General features: G+C 41.8%; 1 protein-coding gene across 1 annotated transcript; it reads right to left on the reverse strand.

Annotated features, from left to right (window-relative positions):
* Positions 1 to 1923: 1923 nt before the first annotated feature.
* LOC139536196 (transmembrane protein 128-like) lies at positions 1924 to 16419 on the reverse strand. Its single transcript, XM_071336516.1, has 5 exons — positions 16232 to 16419; positions 6844 to 6976; positions 6235 to 6396; positions 3349 to 3457; positions 1924 to 2702 (listed from the first exon to the last, which is right to left on the reverse strand). Exons 1-4 carry the CDS (start codon positions 16329 to 16331, stop codon positions 3358 to 3360), a joined length of 495 nt encoding a protein of 164 aa, XP_071192617.1. The 5' UTR covers positions 16332 to 16419; the 3' UTR covers positions 1924 to 2702; positions 3349 to 3357.
* Positions 16420 to 16973: the final 554 nt, after the last annotated feature.

Below are 16973 nucleotides of genomic sequence, written 5' to 3' on the forward strand. Positions count from 1 at the left end.
AAATAGAAAGACACCATTTTCACATACAGTATGTTGATGTTGGGGTGGTGCTGGAGATGAATATGAAGTTGAAAAATGGTGCAGTTTCCCTTTAAAGGTTCCTTTTTTAACCTTATATTATCCTAAAGGATCCTCAGGGAACCTCCCACCGGGGAACATGGCATAAAAATAGTGTTCCTAAAGGTCCTTTTTCATTATAACGTTGGGGGAAAGACGTTCCTAGCATGTTTGCTGCAGTAGCGGTGCGTGAGTAAAATCACTGGGGAAGCCAAGCCAGGGAAAAAAGCCATATTACAACCTATGTGTTGTGATAATTGCATTGTTTGCTGTAACGAAGACACTGGGAGACAGGTGCGTGCAGAAGGTGAGTATTTAATGATAAAAAGGCAAATAAACAAAACAGGAGCCGCGTACTGAACGTAAACACAAACCAATACTGCCTGATGACTGAGGCTACTGAGGGCTAAATAAAGGGAAGGTAATCAAGGTGATGAAGTCCAGGTGTGCGTAATAATGGTTTCCAGGGCCAGTGGTTAGCAGACGAGCGCTGGAGAGGGAGCTGGAACAGGTGTGACATTTGCTTTATAACCTGTTAGTTCATATGCCTTTACACCATGATATATAAGCCTAATGCCGAGAAAACAAGAAGACACAGTGGCAGAATAAATGCAACCACACCTTTGTTTCATCACAAAACCAGAGAGCAACATCTGTAACCAAATATGTGCCAAAAATTGGAGAAATAAGTTTTTTGTGCATATGGAAAATGTTTCTGAACATTTAGATTCGATTGGAAGCAGTCATTTTGCTCATTGTTCATATCGCCAAACTATTCATATTGCCAAACTATTTTGTTGGGCATGCATGGTGGGGTTCCAACTTCCCTTTCGTCATTGTATGCCAACAATATTAAACCAAAGATTAGGGATATATATATTGAAATTTCCCTTGGATTGACGTTTGAGTGTTTTCGATTGAAGGCCAACAAAAGTTGTACATTAAAAAACACGTTTCCATCCAGTTTTTATACGAGTAAAGTTATACTGTATAACAAACACAAACCTGGACAGCTGTGACGGAATGTCATAAATTCATTAATAATTTGTTATTTCGACATGGTGGGTTATTTTTGTCTGTAAAATGTATTACAACTAATTATTGATATAATAGCCATCATATCAAAGTAAATTTGGAGTCCCACTACGACTCGGAAAACCATGCAGTTTATTAGGCTACAGATTAAATTAATTCTGTTGAACTTCACTGGGTGGTGAAAGTGCATGGTGATCTTGATGCTCCATTCCGAGGGTCTTATTCTGGTGACATGATGATCGATGCTTGACTGCAGTTCGACAAATAAAAATATTATCGCTTTTATCCATAATAATCTCATCATGTAGACTAGCCTACCCACACTGTATATGCTAACTGTTGGTTAGATCGCATGTGCCAGGAGGAGGCACATTTGCTATTTAACGCACATTTGTGTGACAAAACTATCGCTTGATTTGAAAATGCAATGGAAACACATTGAACTTTAGATGTTTGTTCAGTAAGCCTATATGAAAACTTAGGCGTCAAAGTACATTTTGTGTGCACTACCTTGACACGCACTGATTTTTAATGATAAAAAGGCAGTAGGGTAGCAGGGTAGCCTAGTGGTTAGAGCGTTGGGCTAGTAACCGAAATGTTGCAAGTTTGAATCCCCGAGCTGACAAGGTACCAATCTGTCATTCTGCCCCTGAACAAGGCAGTTTACCCACTGTTCCTAGGCCGTCATTGAAAAAAATTATTTGTTCTTAACTGACTTGACTTGTTAAATAAAGGTAAAAAAAAAAAAAAAAAAAAATCCACAATAAATCAGTTTGGTGGAAACACCACTGGTGGGAAAGAAGTTTGTTCAGACCCATTATAAACACAATGTTACCAAAGAAAGAGACTTTAATTCATATCAATGACTTTGAAGGTTAGTCTTTTTGCCAACAATAGAGGAAAACAAGGTTGACATTAGCAACAATGCACTTATATAACAAAAAGTTGTAAAAATATTTTACAGAATTTAAGCAGACACATTTACACTGTTCATAGCACAAAAGCTTTCTGAATCACCAAGAAAACCAAACATTTATTCAAAAACATATACAAAAACTATTAAAGCACTTAAAATGCTTTGTTAATTAAATATAATATATGCATGTAAAAAAATGTTTTTTAAAATCAGTCAAACTGTAGTCATTCACTTTATGTTGAGGCTTTAGTACTGTAAAATAAACAAAAATAATTGCATTCCGAAGTAGGTACTTAAGTTATTATTGATACTTAAGCTCTCTGAACAAACATATGAACGCAACATGGTCTAATTCAACGATTTTACTGAGTTACAGTTCATATAAGGAAATCATTCAATTGAAATGAATTTGTCCCTAATCGATGGATTTCACGACTGGGCAGGGGTGCAGCTACGGGTGGGCCTGGGAGGGCATCGGCCCACACACTTGAGGAGCCAGGTCCCACCCAATCAGAATGAGTTTTCCCCACACAAGGGCTTTATTACAAAAATAAATACTCCACAGTTTCATCAGTTGTCTAGGTGGCTGGTCTCAGACAATCCCGCAGGTGAAGAGGCCGGATGTGGAGGTCCTGGGCTGGCATGGTTACATGTGGTCTGCAGTTGTGAGGCCGGTTAGAAGTACTGCCAAATTCTTTAAAATAAAGTATAGTAAAGAAATTAACATTACATTCTCTGGCAACAGCTCTGGTGGACATTCCTGCAGTCAGCATGCCAATTGCACACTCCCTCAAAATCAAAACGAGACATTGTGTTGTGACAAAACTTCATATTTTAGTGGCCTTTTATTGTCACTAGCACAAGGTGCACCTGTGTAATGATCATGCTGTTTAATCAGCTTCTTGATGTCAGATGGATGGATTATCTTGGCAAAGGAGAAATGCTCACTAACTGAGATATAACCAAATATGTGCACAAAATTTGAGAAATAAGCTTTTATTGCATATGGAAAATGTATGGGATCTTTTATTTCAGCTCATGAAACATGGGACCAACACTTTACATGTTGCGTTTATATTTTTGTTCAGTATAATAATATAATTTTGAAATTAGGGATAAGTATTGGAATTAACAAATACTAACAATACCAATTCTTACATAATAAAACTACATTGAGATTCATAGGATTCAAACATGTTTTATTCCATCTGGATTTGCATTATGGAGAGATAGAAGGTATTGGGATTTAACAATTAACAATATTGTTTATAATTACAATTCTTACACAATCTATATTGTTGGTTCATAAGAGCATCTTTATTTAAATGTTGGCATCTTACCTTAACATCTCACCCAAGCATTGATATGAGCATAACAACTCCCATGAACTGGGTAAACAGGAGGACGGGGGTGAGGAACGACCACACAGGCCACAGTGCTATATTAAAACTGGGGAGAAGAAAAAACAAATGTGCTTGAGATCAAGATCATTCTGCATTGGAGAGATTGTAAAATAGGCTTACAACTTACTAACCGAAAGCATTATGTAATTAGCTAGATATTAACTCTAAAACCCTTATTATCAGTAGGGTTTTCAGCGGTTAGCGTCACCCACAGGTGGCTGCGTGTGAGCTACAATTCCAGCGCTGTTTTAACGTTTAGAAGCGTCAATAATCATTGTTTGCATATGCCCCTTTATCTTTCATATCAATGAGAAAGAATCTTCCAAATAAAAAAGATACACTTTCTGTAGCAGCTTTACACAGATCCACAAGCTGTGTGCCTCCAGTTGATGAACTACACTTCCTCCACAGTTACGCTCACAGGTGTTCGGAGCACCCTAGATAGTTCATTAGCACAGGCAGCCGCCTATGTCTTCTGTTTGTCTTCCGTAAACAAGCGCTGTAACCTGGAGATATTGCCGTGCGGGAACACTATCCCTCAACCTATTAAGGTGTGTAACGTAACCTTTTGTTTTTTGAAAATGATTTATCACTGACATGAAAGTTACGTTCTTTATGTTTCCAAAACCGTACCGCAAGCAATGTGTTTTAATGTTCAGAACGAGCGCCGGGGTCTTAACAAAACTCCACTGGCCAGAATATACTATTGTCAATAGGCGTTAAAGGTACAGTGCTTTCAGAAAGTATCCATACCCCTTGACTTATTTTCAATGGTGTGTTGAGGACATAAAATAAAATAACAAGTACATAAGAAAACCAAACATCACAGGCATCATAAACAAATTATTAAAGTCAATCAAAACAATTGCACACCTCGGTGAACTCATTTCTCATCAGGGTTTTAAACTGCCCTTGTGATTACAAAAATGTGGAGTGTTTAAACGAAAACCAGATTTACCTAGTTCAGTGGAGACTAGAGAAAGAGTCAGCGGAGACTAGAGAAAGAGTTAACCAACCCTGTGAACGGGTTTGGTATTTCATGCTCTTACAATTTAACAATGAAGTTAGGTAAGTCGGAAGCTTGTAGAGCGGTGTAAACAAAAAGGCAGCAATGAAGTGATCTACGGGATTTTAAAGAGGACTGGCCAACCTTTTGATATGGAATGCAGTGATGCGTATTAAAACATCACTTGTGATAAAGCAAAGGCCGCTATGGTAGACTGCATCCAAAGGTATAAGAGTAGTGGCTATTAAGAATTATGTTACAGCTGGAATAAAAATATTTATTAAATTTATTTTTTTTCTCGCCCATCTACACACAAAACCCCAGATGTCTTATTTTACCAGGTGACAAAGTATTTTACTATAATGACAAAATGAAAACATGTTTTTTGAATTTTTTTGAAAATGAAATACAGAAATATCTAATTTCTAAGTGTTCACACCCCTGAGTCAATCAATAAATGTTAGAATCACTTTTGGCAGCGATTACAGCTGTGAGTCTTTCTGGATAAGTCTAAGAGCTTTGCACACCTGGATTGTACAATATTTGCACATTATTATTTAAAAAAATTATTCAAGCTCTTCGAGACTTATCCAGAAAGACTCACAACTGTATTCTCTGAAAAAAGTGATTCTAACATTTACTGACAGCCATTCTCAAGTCTTGCATTAGATTTTTTTAGGCCACGAAGGAGCATTCATTGTCGTTTTGGTAAGCAACTCCAGCGTATATTTGGCCTTGTGTTTCAGGTTGTCCTGCTGGAAGGTGAATGTCTGCCAGTGTCTCTTGGAAAGCAGACTGAACCAGGTTTTCTAGGATTTGCCTGTGCTTAGCTCTATTCTGTTTATTTTTATCCCCCCCCAAAAAACTCCCTAGTCTTTGCAGATGAAAAGCATTCCCATAACATGATGCAGCCACCACCATGCTTGAAAATATGAAGAGTGGTACTCAGTGATGTGTTGTATTGGATTTGCCCCAAACCTAACGCTTTGTATTCAGAACATGAAGCTAATTTCTTTGCCACATTTGACAGTTTTACTTTAGTGGCATATTGCAAACAGGATGCATGTTTTGGAATATTTTATTCTGTACAGGCTTCCATCTTTTCACTCTGTCATTTAAGATAGTATTGTGATGTAACTACAATGTTGTTGATCCATCCTCAGTTTTCTCCTATCACAGCCATTAAACTCTGTAACTGTTTTAAAATCCCCATTGGCCTCATTGTGAAATCCCTGATACATTCCTCTCTGGCAACTGAGTTAGGGACGATGCCTGTATCTTTACAGTGACTGGGTGTATTGATACACCATCCAAAGTGTAATTAATAACTTTACCATGCTCAAAGGGATATTCAATGTCTGCTTTATTATTATTTTTACCCATCTACCAATAGGTGCTCTTCTTAGCGAGGCATTGGAAAACCTCCCTGATCTTTGTGGTTGAATCTGTGTTTGAAATTCACTTCTCGACTGAGGGATCTTACAGATAATTGTATGTGTGGGGTACATAGACGAGGTAGTCATTCAAAAATCATGTTAACTTATACATTTTTCTCCTGAATTTATTCAGGGTTGAATGCTTATTGACTAAAGACATTTCAGCTTTCCCTTTTGTATTAATTTGTAAAAATGTCAACAACAAAAATTCCACTTTAACAATATAGGGTATGGTGTCTAGGCCAGTGACACACAATCTCAATTTAATAAATTTTCAATTTAGGCTGTAACAACATGTGGAACAAGTCAAGGGGCGTGAATACTTTCTGAAGGCGCTGTAGTTAGCGTCTATGAATGTGTTAGCATGTATCCATGTATTACCTGCATGACGCAGCGAGGAAGGCTGCTGTGGTGATAGGGGGAATAGCAGGGTACTCATGATCATAGTGCTGTATTCCCTTAAACCACTCCAGGTATACAATGCAAAACATGGCCAAAGCTAGGCATATTCCCAGCAGTATCACACCAACATTGAACCACCAGCTGGAAAACAATACAAAACACATAAGCAGCAAATATGACAGGAACTTGTGGTTTGGTTCTTTCATGAAATGCCATCATAAATACTTTTCTGCAAGCAGATAATAGATAATCCTGCATGAATAAAAACCTGCCTAACCAAAAAGGAACAAATACGCACAATATTTGGTACTTTTCCAATTACAGTGACCAATCTACCCTTTAGTAACCTAAGACCAAACAGAATGTTAGTTCTTTTCTGGCCAGTGGAATTCACTTCAATAGGAGCAATTCAAGACTACAATAAAATAAAATAATCAATTCTGGATCCAGGCTGACGACCCCTTTTGATTACTAATCACAGTTGACCTACTGCAAAGACCTATACACACACACACACACTTGTCCCCTTTTATCTTCAATTTAGCTGGATTAGTTTGAGTACAAAAGGTTTTTTCATCATTACAACACCTTCTGATATCGCCATTCTCCGTGATGACGTGGAGGAAGTCGAAATAGTAAGTCAATCCGACAGAAGCCACAATCCAGAAGACGGAATGGCGGTTGATCCGAGGAAGTGGTTTGGCATCTTTCTCTTCTTGACCTGCAAGTTTGAGACAAAATTCCATGGTCATTGGGAATGCAGTAGGCCTGATCCTAAATCATCACTTGTTCACAATGAGTAGATTTTTCATTTCAAAAGAAACACAAAAGGCCTGTGTGATTATTTGCTCCCACACATTTTAATGTTTTGGGATTTGTTGAAGGGCGCTACACAATCTAGCTAGGCCTATGTATGATGATAGCCTAGGCTACAGCCTACTAATCTGCATCATTGAGTTAAATACTGAATATTGTCTGCCTGCCAAAGACCTGATCACCACTAATGCAACAAGACAAAAGTGTACAAAGAGGCTATGAAACCTGATAGAATTTACACCAGAATATGAGAACAGAAGGTGCCCAATCCGCCGCACCTTTTAAGGTTCAATACATTTCAGTATTAAACTGCCCCTCATGCTATAAACATACTTTTTAAAAAGCCTATTTATTCATCTCTAATTTACAAAAATGTACTCTAGTTGAAATCAGACCCACCAAGCTGCAGCTGTCAGATTACTAGACAATTAAAATAGCAATTTAAAAGGTCATTTAATAGTATAACAAATAATAATAATTTAGCAAAAAATATTGTCAGCGTAAAAGAATAGCCTGGACTGGATCATCCAGCCAGCCAATGATGAGTCTGCTGTTTCTTTTAGGGGGGCACTCCGACGAGTAAAGCGCACATACAGTAAATGGAACGTAATTCCCTTTTTATGCACTTTTCTCCCTACGCATATTCTGACCTTGAACTTAGGAATGAGAATAGCATGCTACGGGCCTCCCAAGTGGGAGAAGCATCACTACAGATCCGGGTTCGATCCCATCTGTCACAGCCGGCAGCGACACCCATGAGGCGGCACACAATTGGCCCAGCATCGTTCTGGTTAGGGGACGGTTTATCCTTGACCCTTTGCTTTATAGCGACTCCTTGTGGCGGCCGGGCGAATACATGCTAACTTTTGTCGCAAGGGTACGGTGTTTCCTCCGACACATTGGTCCGGCTGGCTTCCGGGTTAAGCAAGCAGTGTGTCAAGAAGCAGTGCGGCTTGGCGGGGTCGTGTTTCGGAGGATGCATGGCTCTCGACCTTCGCATGTGCAGAAGATGTGCAGAAGATGCATGTGCAAGTAGAGATACTGGGGTGCAAAGGAGCAAAAAAATAAACAACAATAAGGGGATGAGGTAGTTGGGTGGGCTATTTACAGATGGGCTGTGTACAGGTGCAATGATCGGTAAGCTGCTCTGACAGCTGATGCTTAAAGTTAGTAAGGAAGCTATGAGTCTCCAGCTTCAGTGATTTTTGCAATTCTTTCCAGTCATTGGCAGCAGAGAACTGGAAGGAAAGGCAGCCAATTGGGAGTTGGCTTTGGAGATACCCAGTGAAATATACCTGCTGGAGCGCATGCTGTGGGTGGGTGCTGCTATGGAGACCAGTCAGCTGAGATAAGGAGGGGCGTCACCTAGCAAAGACTTATAGATGACCTGGAGCCAGTGGGTTTGGCAACAAATATGAAGTGAGGGCCAGCCAACGAGAGCATACAGGTCACAGTGGTGGGTAGAATATGGGGCTTTGGTGACAAAACAGATGGCACTGTGATAGACTACATCCAGTTTGCTGAGTAGAGTGTTGGAGGCCATTTTGTAAATGACATCGCCGATGTCAAGGATGGGTAGGATAGTCAGTGTTACGAAGGTATGTTTGGCAGCATGAGTGAAGGATGCTTTGTTGCGAAATAAGAAGCCGAATCTAGATTTAATTTTGGATTAGAGATGCTTAATGTGAGTCTGGAAGGAGAGTTTACAGTCTAGCCAAACACCTAGGTATTTGTAGTTGTCCACATATTCTAAGTCAGAGCCGTCCAGAGTAGTGATGCTAGACGGGCGGGCAGGTGCCGGCAGCGATCAGTTGAAGAGCATGCTTTTAGTTTTATTTGCATTTAAGAGCAGTTGGAGGCCACGGAAGGAGTGTTGTATGGCACTGAAGCTCGTCTGGAGGTTTGTTAACACAATGTCCAAAGAAGGGCCAGAAGTAGCAATAACTTCCGGCGCCGAAAAGAGATGGCCGCCTCGCTTCGCGTTCCTTGGAAAATATGCAGTATTTTGTTTTTTTACGTGTTATTTCTTACATCGGTACCCCAGGTAATCTTAGGTTTCATTACATACAGTCGGGAGGAACTACTGAATATACGATTAACGTCAACTCATCATCGTTCCTACCAGGAATATGACTTTCCCGAAACGGATCCAGTGTTTTGCCTTCCACCCAATACAATGGATCTGATCCCAGCCGGCGACCCTGTGCGACGCCGAAAAAGGGGAAAACGAGGCGGTCTCGTGGTCAGGCTTCGGAGACGGGCACATCGCGCTCCACTCCCTAGCATACTACTCGCCAATGTCCAGTCTCTTGACAATAAGGTTGATGAAATCCGAGCACGGGTAGCATTCCAGAGAGACATCAGGGATTGCAACGTGCTCTGCTTCACGGAAACATGGCTAACTCAAGGGACGCTAACGGAGTCGGTGCAGCCAGCTGGTTTCTTCATGCATCGCGCCGACAGAAACAAACATCTTTCCGGTAAGAAGAGGGGCGGGGGGGTATGCCTTATGATTAACGAGAAGTGGTGTGATCATCATAACAACACACAGGAACTCAAGTCATTCTGTTCACCTGATCTAGAACTCCTCACAATCAAATGTCGACCGCATTATCTACCAAGGGAATTCTCTTCAATCATAATCACAGCCGTATATATTCCCCCCCAAGCAGACACATCGATGGCCCTGAACGAACTTTATCTGACTCTCTGTAAACTGGAAACCACACACCCTGAGGCTGCATTCATCGTAGCTGGGGATTTTAACAAGGCTAATCTAAAAACAAAACTCCCTAAATTCTATCAGCATATCGATTGTGCTACCAGGGCTGGAAAAACACTAGACCATTGTTATACTAATTTCCGCGACGCTTATAAGGCCCTCCCCCGCCCCCCTTTCGGAAAAGCTGACCACGACTCCATTTTGTTGATTCCAGCCTACAAACAGAAACTCAAACAACAAGCTCCCGCGCTCAGGTCTGTTCAACGCTGGTCCGACCAATCTGAATCCACGCTTCAAGACTGCTTCGATCACGCGGATTGGAATATGTTCCGCATCGCGTCCAACAACAATATTGACGAATATGCTGATTCGGTGAGCGAGTTCATTAGGAAGTGCATTGACGATGTCGTACCCACAGCAACGATAAAAACATTCCCAAACCAGAAACCGTGGATTGACGGCAGCATTCGCGTGAAACTGAAAGCGCGAACCACTGCTTTTAACCAGGGCAAGGTGACCGGAAGCATGACCGAATACAAACAGTGTAGCTATTCTCTCCGCAAGGCAATCAAACAGGCTAAGTCTCAGTACAGAGACAAAATCGAGTCGCAATTCAACAGCTCAGACACAAGAGGTATGTGGCAGGGTCTACAGTCAATCACGGATTACAAAAAGAAAACCAGCCCCGTCGCGGACCAGGATGTCTTGCTCCCAGACAGGCTAAACAACTTTTTTGCCCGCTTTGAGGACAATACAGTGCCACTGACACGGCCCCCTACCAAAACCTGCGGGCTCTCCTTCACTGCAGCCGAGGTGAGTAAAACATTTAAACGTGTTAACCCTCGCAAGGCTGCAGGCCCAGACGGCATTCCCAGCCGCGTCCTCAGAGCATGCGCAGACCAGCTGGCTGGTGTGTTTACGGACATATTCAATCAATCCTTATCCCAGTCTGCTGTTCCCACATGCTTCAAGAGGGCCACCATTGTTCCTGTTCCCAAGAAAGCTAAGGTAACTGAGCTAAACGACTACCGCCCCGTAGCACTCACTTCCGTCATCATGAAGTGCTTTGAGAGACTAGTCAAGGACCATATCACCTCCACCCTACCGGACACCCTAGACCCACTCCAATTTGCTTACCGACCCAATAGGTCCACAGACGACGCAATCGCAACCACACTGCACACTGCCCTAACCCATCTGGACAAGAGGAATACCCATGTGAGAATGCTGTTCATCGATTACAGCTCAGCATTTAACACCATAGTACCCTCCAAACTCGTCATCAAGCTCGAGACCCTGGGTCTCGACCCCGCCCTGTGCAACTGGGTCCTGGACTTCCTGACGGGCCGCCCCCAGGTGGTGAGGGTAGGTAACAACATCTCCACCCCGCTGATCCTCAACACTGGGGCCCCACAAGGGTGCGTTCTGAGCCCTCTCCTGTACTCCCTGTTCACCCACGACTGCGTGGGCATGCACGCCTCCAACTCAATCATCAAGTTTGCGGATGACACTACAGTGGTAGGCTTGATTACCAACAACAACGAGACGGCCTACAGGGAGGAGGTGAGGGCCCTCGGAGTGTGGTGTCAGGAAAATAACCTCACACTCAACGTCAACAAAACAAAGGAGATGATTGTGGACTTCAGGAAACAGCAGAGGGAGCACCCCCCTATCCACATCGACGGGTCAGTAGTGGAGAAGGTGGAAGGTTTTAAGTTCCTCGGTGTACACATCACGGACAAACTGAATTGGTCCACCCACACAGACAGCGTTGTGAAGAAGGCGCAGCACCAAAAGCACTCACAAACTTCTACAGATGCACAATCGAGAGCATCCTGTCGGGCTGTATCACCGCCTGGTACGGCAACTGCTCCGCCCACAACCGTAAGGCTCTCCAGAGGGTAGTGAGGTCTGCAGAACGCATCACCAGGGGCAAACTACCTGCCCTCCAGGACACCTACACCACCCGATGTCACAGGAAGGCCATAAAGATCATCAAGGACAACAACCACCCAAGCCACTGCCTGTTCACCCCGCTATCATCCAGAAGGCGAGGTCAGTACAGGTGCATCAAAGCAGGGACCGAGAGACTGAAAAACAGCTTCTATCTCAAGGCCATCAGACTGTTAAACAGCCACCACTAACATTTAGCGGCCGCTGCCAACATACTGACTCAACTCCAGCCACTTTAAAAATGGGAATTGATGGAAATTATGTAAAAATTTACCACTAGCCACTTTAAACAATGCCACTTAATACAATGTTTACATACCCTACATTACCCATCTCATATGTATATACTGTACTCTATATCATCTACTGCATCTTGCCATCTTTATGTAATACATGTACCACTAGCCACTTTAAACTATGCCACTTTATGTTTACATACCCTACAGTACTCATCTCATATGTATATACCGTACTCTATACCATCTACTGCATCTGCCATGCCGTTCTGTACCACCACTCATTCATATATCTTTATGTACATATTCTTTATCCCTTTACACTTGTGTGTGTGTGTAAGGTAGTAGTTGTGGAATTGTTAGGTTAGATTACTGTTGGTTATTACTGCATTGTTGGAACTAGAAGCACAAGCATTTCGCTACACTCGCATTAACATCTGCTAACCATGTGTATGTGACTAATAAAATTTGATTTGATTTGATTTGAGTATACAGAATGGTGTCGTCTGCATAGAGAAGGATCAGAGAATCAACAGCAGCAAGAGCGACATCATTGACGTATACAGAGAAAAGAGTCGGCCCGAGAATTGAACCCTGTGGCACCCCCACAGAGACTGCCAGAGGTCCGGACAACAGGGCCTCCGATTTGACACACTGAACTCTATCTGAGAAATAGTTGGTGAACCAGGCGAGGCAGTCATTTGAGAAACCAAGGCTATTGAGTCTGACAATAAGAATAGGGTGATTGACAGAGTCGAAAGCCTTGGCCAGGTCGATGAAGACGGCTGCACAGTATTGTATTTTATCAATGGCGGTTATGATATCATTTAGGCCCTTGAGCGTGGCTGAGGTGCACCCACCAGCTCGGAAACCAGATTGCATAGCGGAGAAGGTACGGTGGGATTTGAAATGGTCGGTGATCTGTTTGTTAACTTGGCTTTTGAAGATTTTAGAGAAAGGCAAGGCAGGATGGATATAGGTCTATAACAGTTTGGGTCTAGAGTGTCTCCCCCTTTGAAGAGGGGGATGACCGCGGCAGCTTTCCAATCTTTAGGGATCTCAGACGATACGAAAGAGAGCTTGAACAGGCTAGTAATAGGGGTTGCAACAATTGCGGCAGATAATTTTTTAGAAAGAAAGGGTCCAGATTGTCTAGCTCAGCTGATTTGTAGGGGTCCAGATTTAGCTGATGTTCTGATGGAGCTGCAATCTGGATTTGGGTGAAGGAGAAATGGGGAGGCTTGGGCAAGTTGCTGTTGGGGGTGCAGAGCTGTTGACCGGGGTAAGGGTAGCCAGGTGGAAAGCATGGCCAGCCGTAGAAAAATGCTTATTGAAATTCTCGATTATCGTAGATTTATCGGTGGTGACAGTGTTTCCTAGCCTCAGTGCAGTGAGCAGCTGGGAAGAGGTGCTCTCATTCTCCATGGACTTTACAGTGTCCCAGAACTTTTTTTGTTTATGTCTGTTTTCTTTTTCTTCTTTTTTTTTGCCCGAGAACTTTTTGGTTTCTTTAGCCATGCACAACTGACAGTATAGTGCCAAACCTACCGAGTTGACTTATGACTTCTAGAATGTTTTAATTATATGCCCAGACTTTTCACTGTATTTTTGTATCGTGTTAAATATTAGCCACTATCGGTAGCCACCGTCAGTTATAACCACATACATTTATAAATATCACTGACTTTAGTGTTAGTTTCCATAATTCCATTACATAATTTACCTTTCTTTCCTGTCACGTTCCTGTGGTTGTTCCTGATGATCGCGAGCAAAAGTAGATCATAGACTAACGTATTACAAGTTGTGAAATCATTTGGGACATGTAGCCTATTTGAAACATTATGGAACGCAGACCATATGTAGCAGTTTAAACCTGGAGCACTCATGACGACTGGATCGTTGTCATCACAGTTCCATGATTAGTGAGGATTGTTAGGGTAGCTTTATAGGACTACTGTTCAACCCCTATTGTACACTTTCCTCACCTTCCAATATTTCATGGATTAAACAATTGAACATGGCAACTTTCAGGATGAATCAAACAACTATGTTTGATTCACCAATATATTTTGTGCGTAAAGGCTCTCCAAAAAATATACAAGAGAGTATTTTTCAATCTACCAATTGGTGTTGAAAAGGAGACCAATATGTGTGTATTTACATGGCTTTCTTTCATTGATCCCTAATATTCTGAACGTTCTCTCCATATATTCTACGGAGTCTGTCGAGAAAATTCTAATTAAAAAAGGTACACCAAATTGAAATGGATGGCTTTAGATAAATGTACTTAAAACACTACTGAATAAAAACTCCACGAGAGTTTAATTAAATGTATTCAGCACAAGCAAGGGACCCACACCTGCAAATCCCGTTACACACTTGCATAAGGTAAGTCTGGAGAGGGAAGAAGGGACCAATACTGGGAGCAGCAGGAAATTGGCAGAAGTTGATGTTTGTTTGAATCCGATGGCTTGTCGACTGGAGATGAGAGTGAGGATTGGATTACAGTGGTGAATGCAAAAGGAAATAAGAGAAGTAAAGTGGTAGTGGAATCTAGTAAATCCAAACCTAGTTATGATTATTTTTCAGTCGGAGTAAGGGTTTTGGATCAATGTTGTTACCTGTGAGATCCGATTGAAGTATCTATAAACAGGTTGTTGATCAGAGTAACGATCAGAGTAATTATTTACATTTTTTGTGTATCTATGAGACAGAAGGAGTGTACTCTGGGCCTCAAGAAAATATATCAGATTGGATTGTGTCGCATGTGAATCTTCGAAGCAGGGCGCCTATCAAGGGTGTTCTCTCTGGGGTGGCACTAGAAGTAAAAGCAAAGGATATACGTGAAGAATTGCATCAAGTGGTTGATGCACACCGACTGACCCGCATGGTCCATTCTATAGTTTTTTGATGAAGAGTCTCTTCCTTCTCACATGTATTTGGGTTTTATGAGATACCCTGTGAGAGCCTTCGTGCCCAAACCCATGCAGTGTTATAAATGCAAAATATTTGGTAATGTATCAATTGTATGTAGACGGGAGAGGTATCGCATGCCAGCTGAGCCTAAATGCTGCAATTGTGGTCGTGGAACATGTTAGGGTGAAGAAGACTGAGGTGGTAAGTATAAGGGCTTTCCCGCATGTCTCCTATGTGGAGGCGGTGAGAAGAATGGAAGAAAGGAGTGAAGTTGAAGAACTAATGGTAGTAGGAGTAGAGACATTAGATAATATTCCTTGTCAACAGAGGGATCCTGACATGTTGCATGTTAAGGTGGACTTTAATTGCATTGGTTATTAACTACACAGCGCAAACAAAGAGGAAATCGGAAATAGGCATCATTGTGAGTACGGCTACGTTTTTTTAGGGAACTCAGCGATTTTACAGAGGCATTACAAGTAATCCTGTTGATGAATGCTCCATCCTCACAGGCACCTGAGCCTGTTTAGGGATATGATGTGAACTGTGGTTGAAGGGGTGTCATGGATTTTGATTAATTTTTTGTATATTGTCGGGTCAACCCCCTCTTCCTGCAATGGAATATTTTTTGTTTCAATACCCCGTACAGTAGGGGGCGGCAATACACCAATAGGTGTAGTATGACATAAAATCTTAAAGAAGAAGAAGGTAAGTCTGAATACCAACTACTGAGAAGCGCTTAGGAAAGGTGTACATTTCCTAAGTCTGAATCGGTCAATTAAGGCATATCGGTTTAGGGAGACACTGGGTTAAGTCTCCAGTACAGAAGTATAGTCTGAAACTATCCTGTTGCTGCAGTGCTGACACAGCTTTTGAAGACAATCAACAATCAAGAATAAGTGGCATACTGCCCAGTTTAAGCCCAAAAGTTAAGACAAGTGTTCTGTTGTCAAATCTGCCTACTGGACCCCCTGTTTGATGGCACAATGTTGGCTATATCAGCCTATACTTCATGTGCCAGCTGTAAAATAAATGCAGGCAGAAATGTAGCTACCGTTACATTCGAGACAATCATTAACGTTAGCTGACGTTAACTAGAGGATTTTCCTTACAGTTCTGTAGAGGCGTAAAGCCTCAAATTTAGCAAGCTAGCTAGTTAACTTTATATGAATAGCAATAAGAAATTGAATGATAAGCAACGACACAGACCAAATAAGTTATTTACGTCTCATTCATTGATATGTTCACTATTTTTGAAATTCAGTTCTTTGTGCTAGCAACTGAGGGCAGCAAACGAAGGAATGTTCATGGATAAAGTATACCGTTGACTTACTCTTTTCGTTGCTGTCACCTGCTGAAACCCTTTGCATGAGAAGTTCAGCGTCTTTCTTAAATCTATTTCGTAGATTTAAAAATTGACTATCAGCAAGCATGTTTGATGTTAGTCTTAGCTGACTGGCTAGCTAGCTGTGGCTAAAGCTTCCTGGTCCCTCGTCCACTGACTTATTCTTATTATTCGGTGCTTAACGGCGGTTGGCATTTAATATAATGTTACATTATCGCCACCAACTGGACCGGATAATACAATCCATTACACTTTGTGATACAAAAATGGGAAAAACGAAATGAAAAATGACCCTGCTAATTATTGACCCTACACTTATTTAAAAAACACCACCACATTCCACTATTTTAACCCCATCGAAATCCTACACCAGGCGATGGGTCACACCATTCAACACCCCCTGCAATGCAGCAGTAAAATCTCGTAACCCGAAGTACTTCTCTGCTGCTGCTGCAAAAACAAATATTTTATGTGATTTGCATTCCATTCCTACTGTACAGTTGATAACCATGGCAATGAACGCTAAAAAGCCAACCTTACTGAAGCACATTTAATTCGTAGGCCCTGTACTGTACTGGCCTCTCAGGATCCCTCCCCCTTAACCCATTTTCCTGTACTTTCTTCACTGCCTCAGCATATGACACCTTCTGTACAACTCTGACCCTGGCAACCTAAATCCGCCTCTCTCGCACCGGATACTTCTGATCAGGGATGTCACTAGAAATTAATG

The sequence above is a fragment of the Salvelinus alpinus genome, chromosome 12 (assembly GCF_045679555.1).
Source record: "Salvelinus alpinus chromosome 12, SLU_Salpinus.1, whole genome shotgun sequence".
In the NCBI taxonomy this organism is placed as follows: Eukaryota; Metazoa; Chordata; class Actinopteri; order Salmoniformes; family Salmonidae; genus Salvelinus; species Salvelinus alpinus.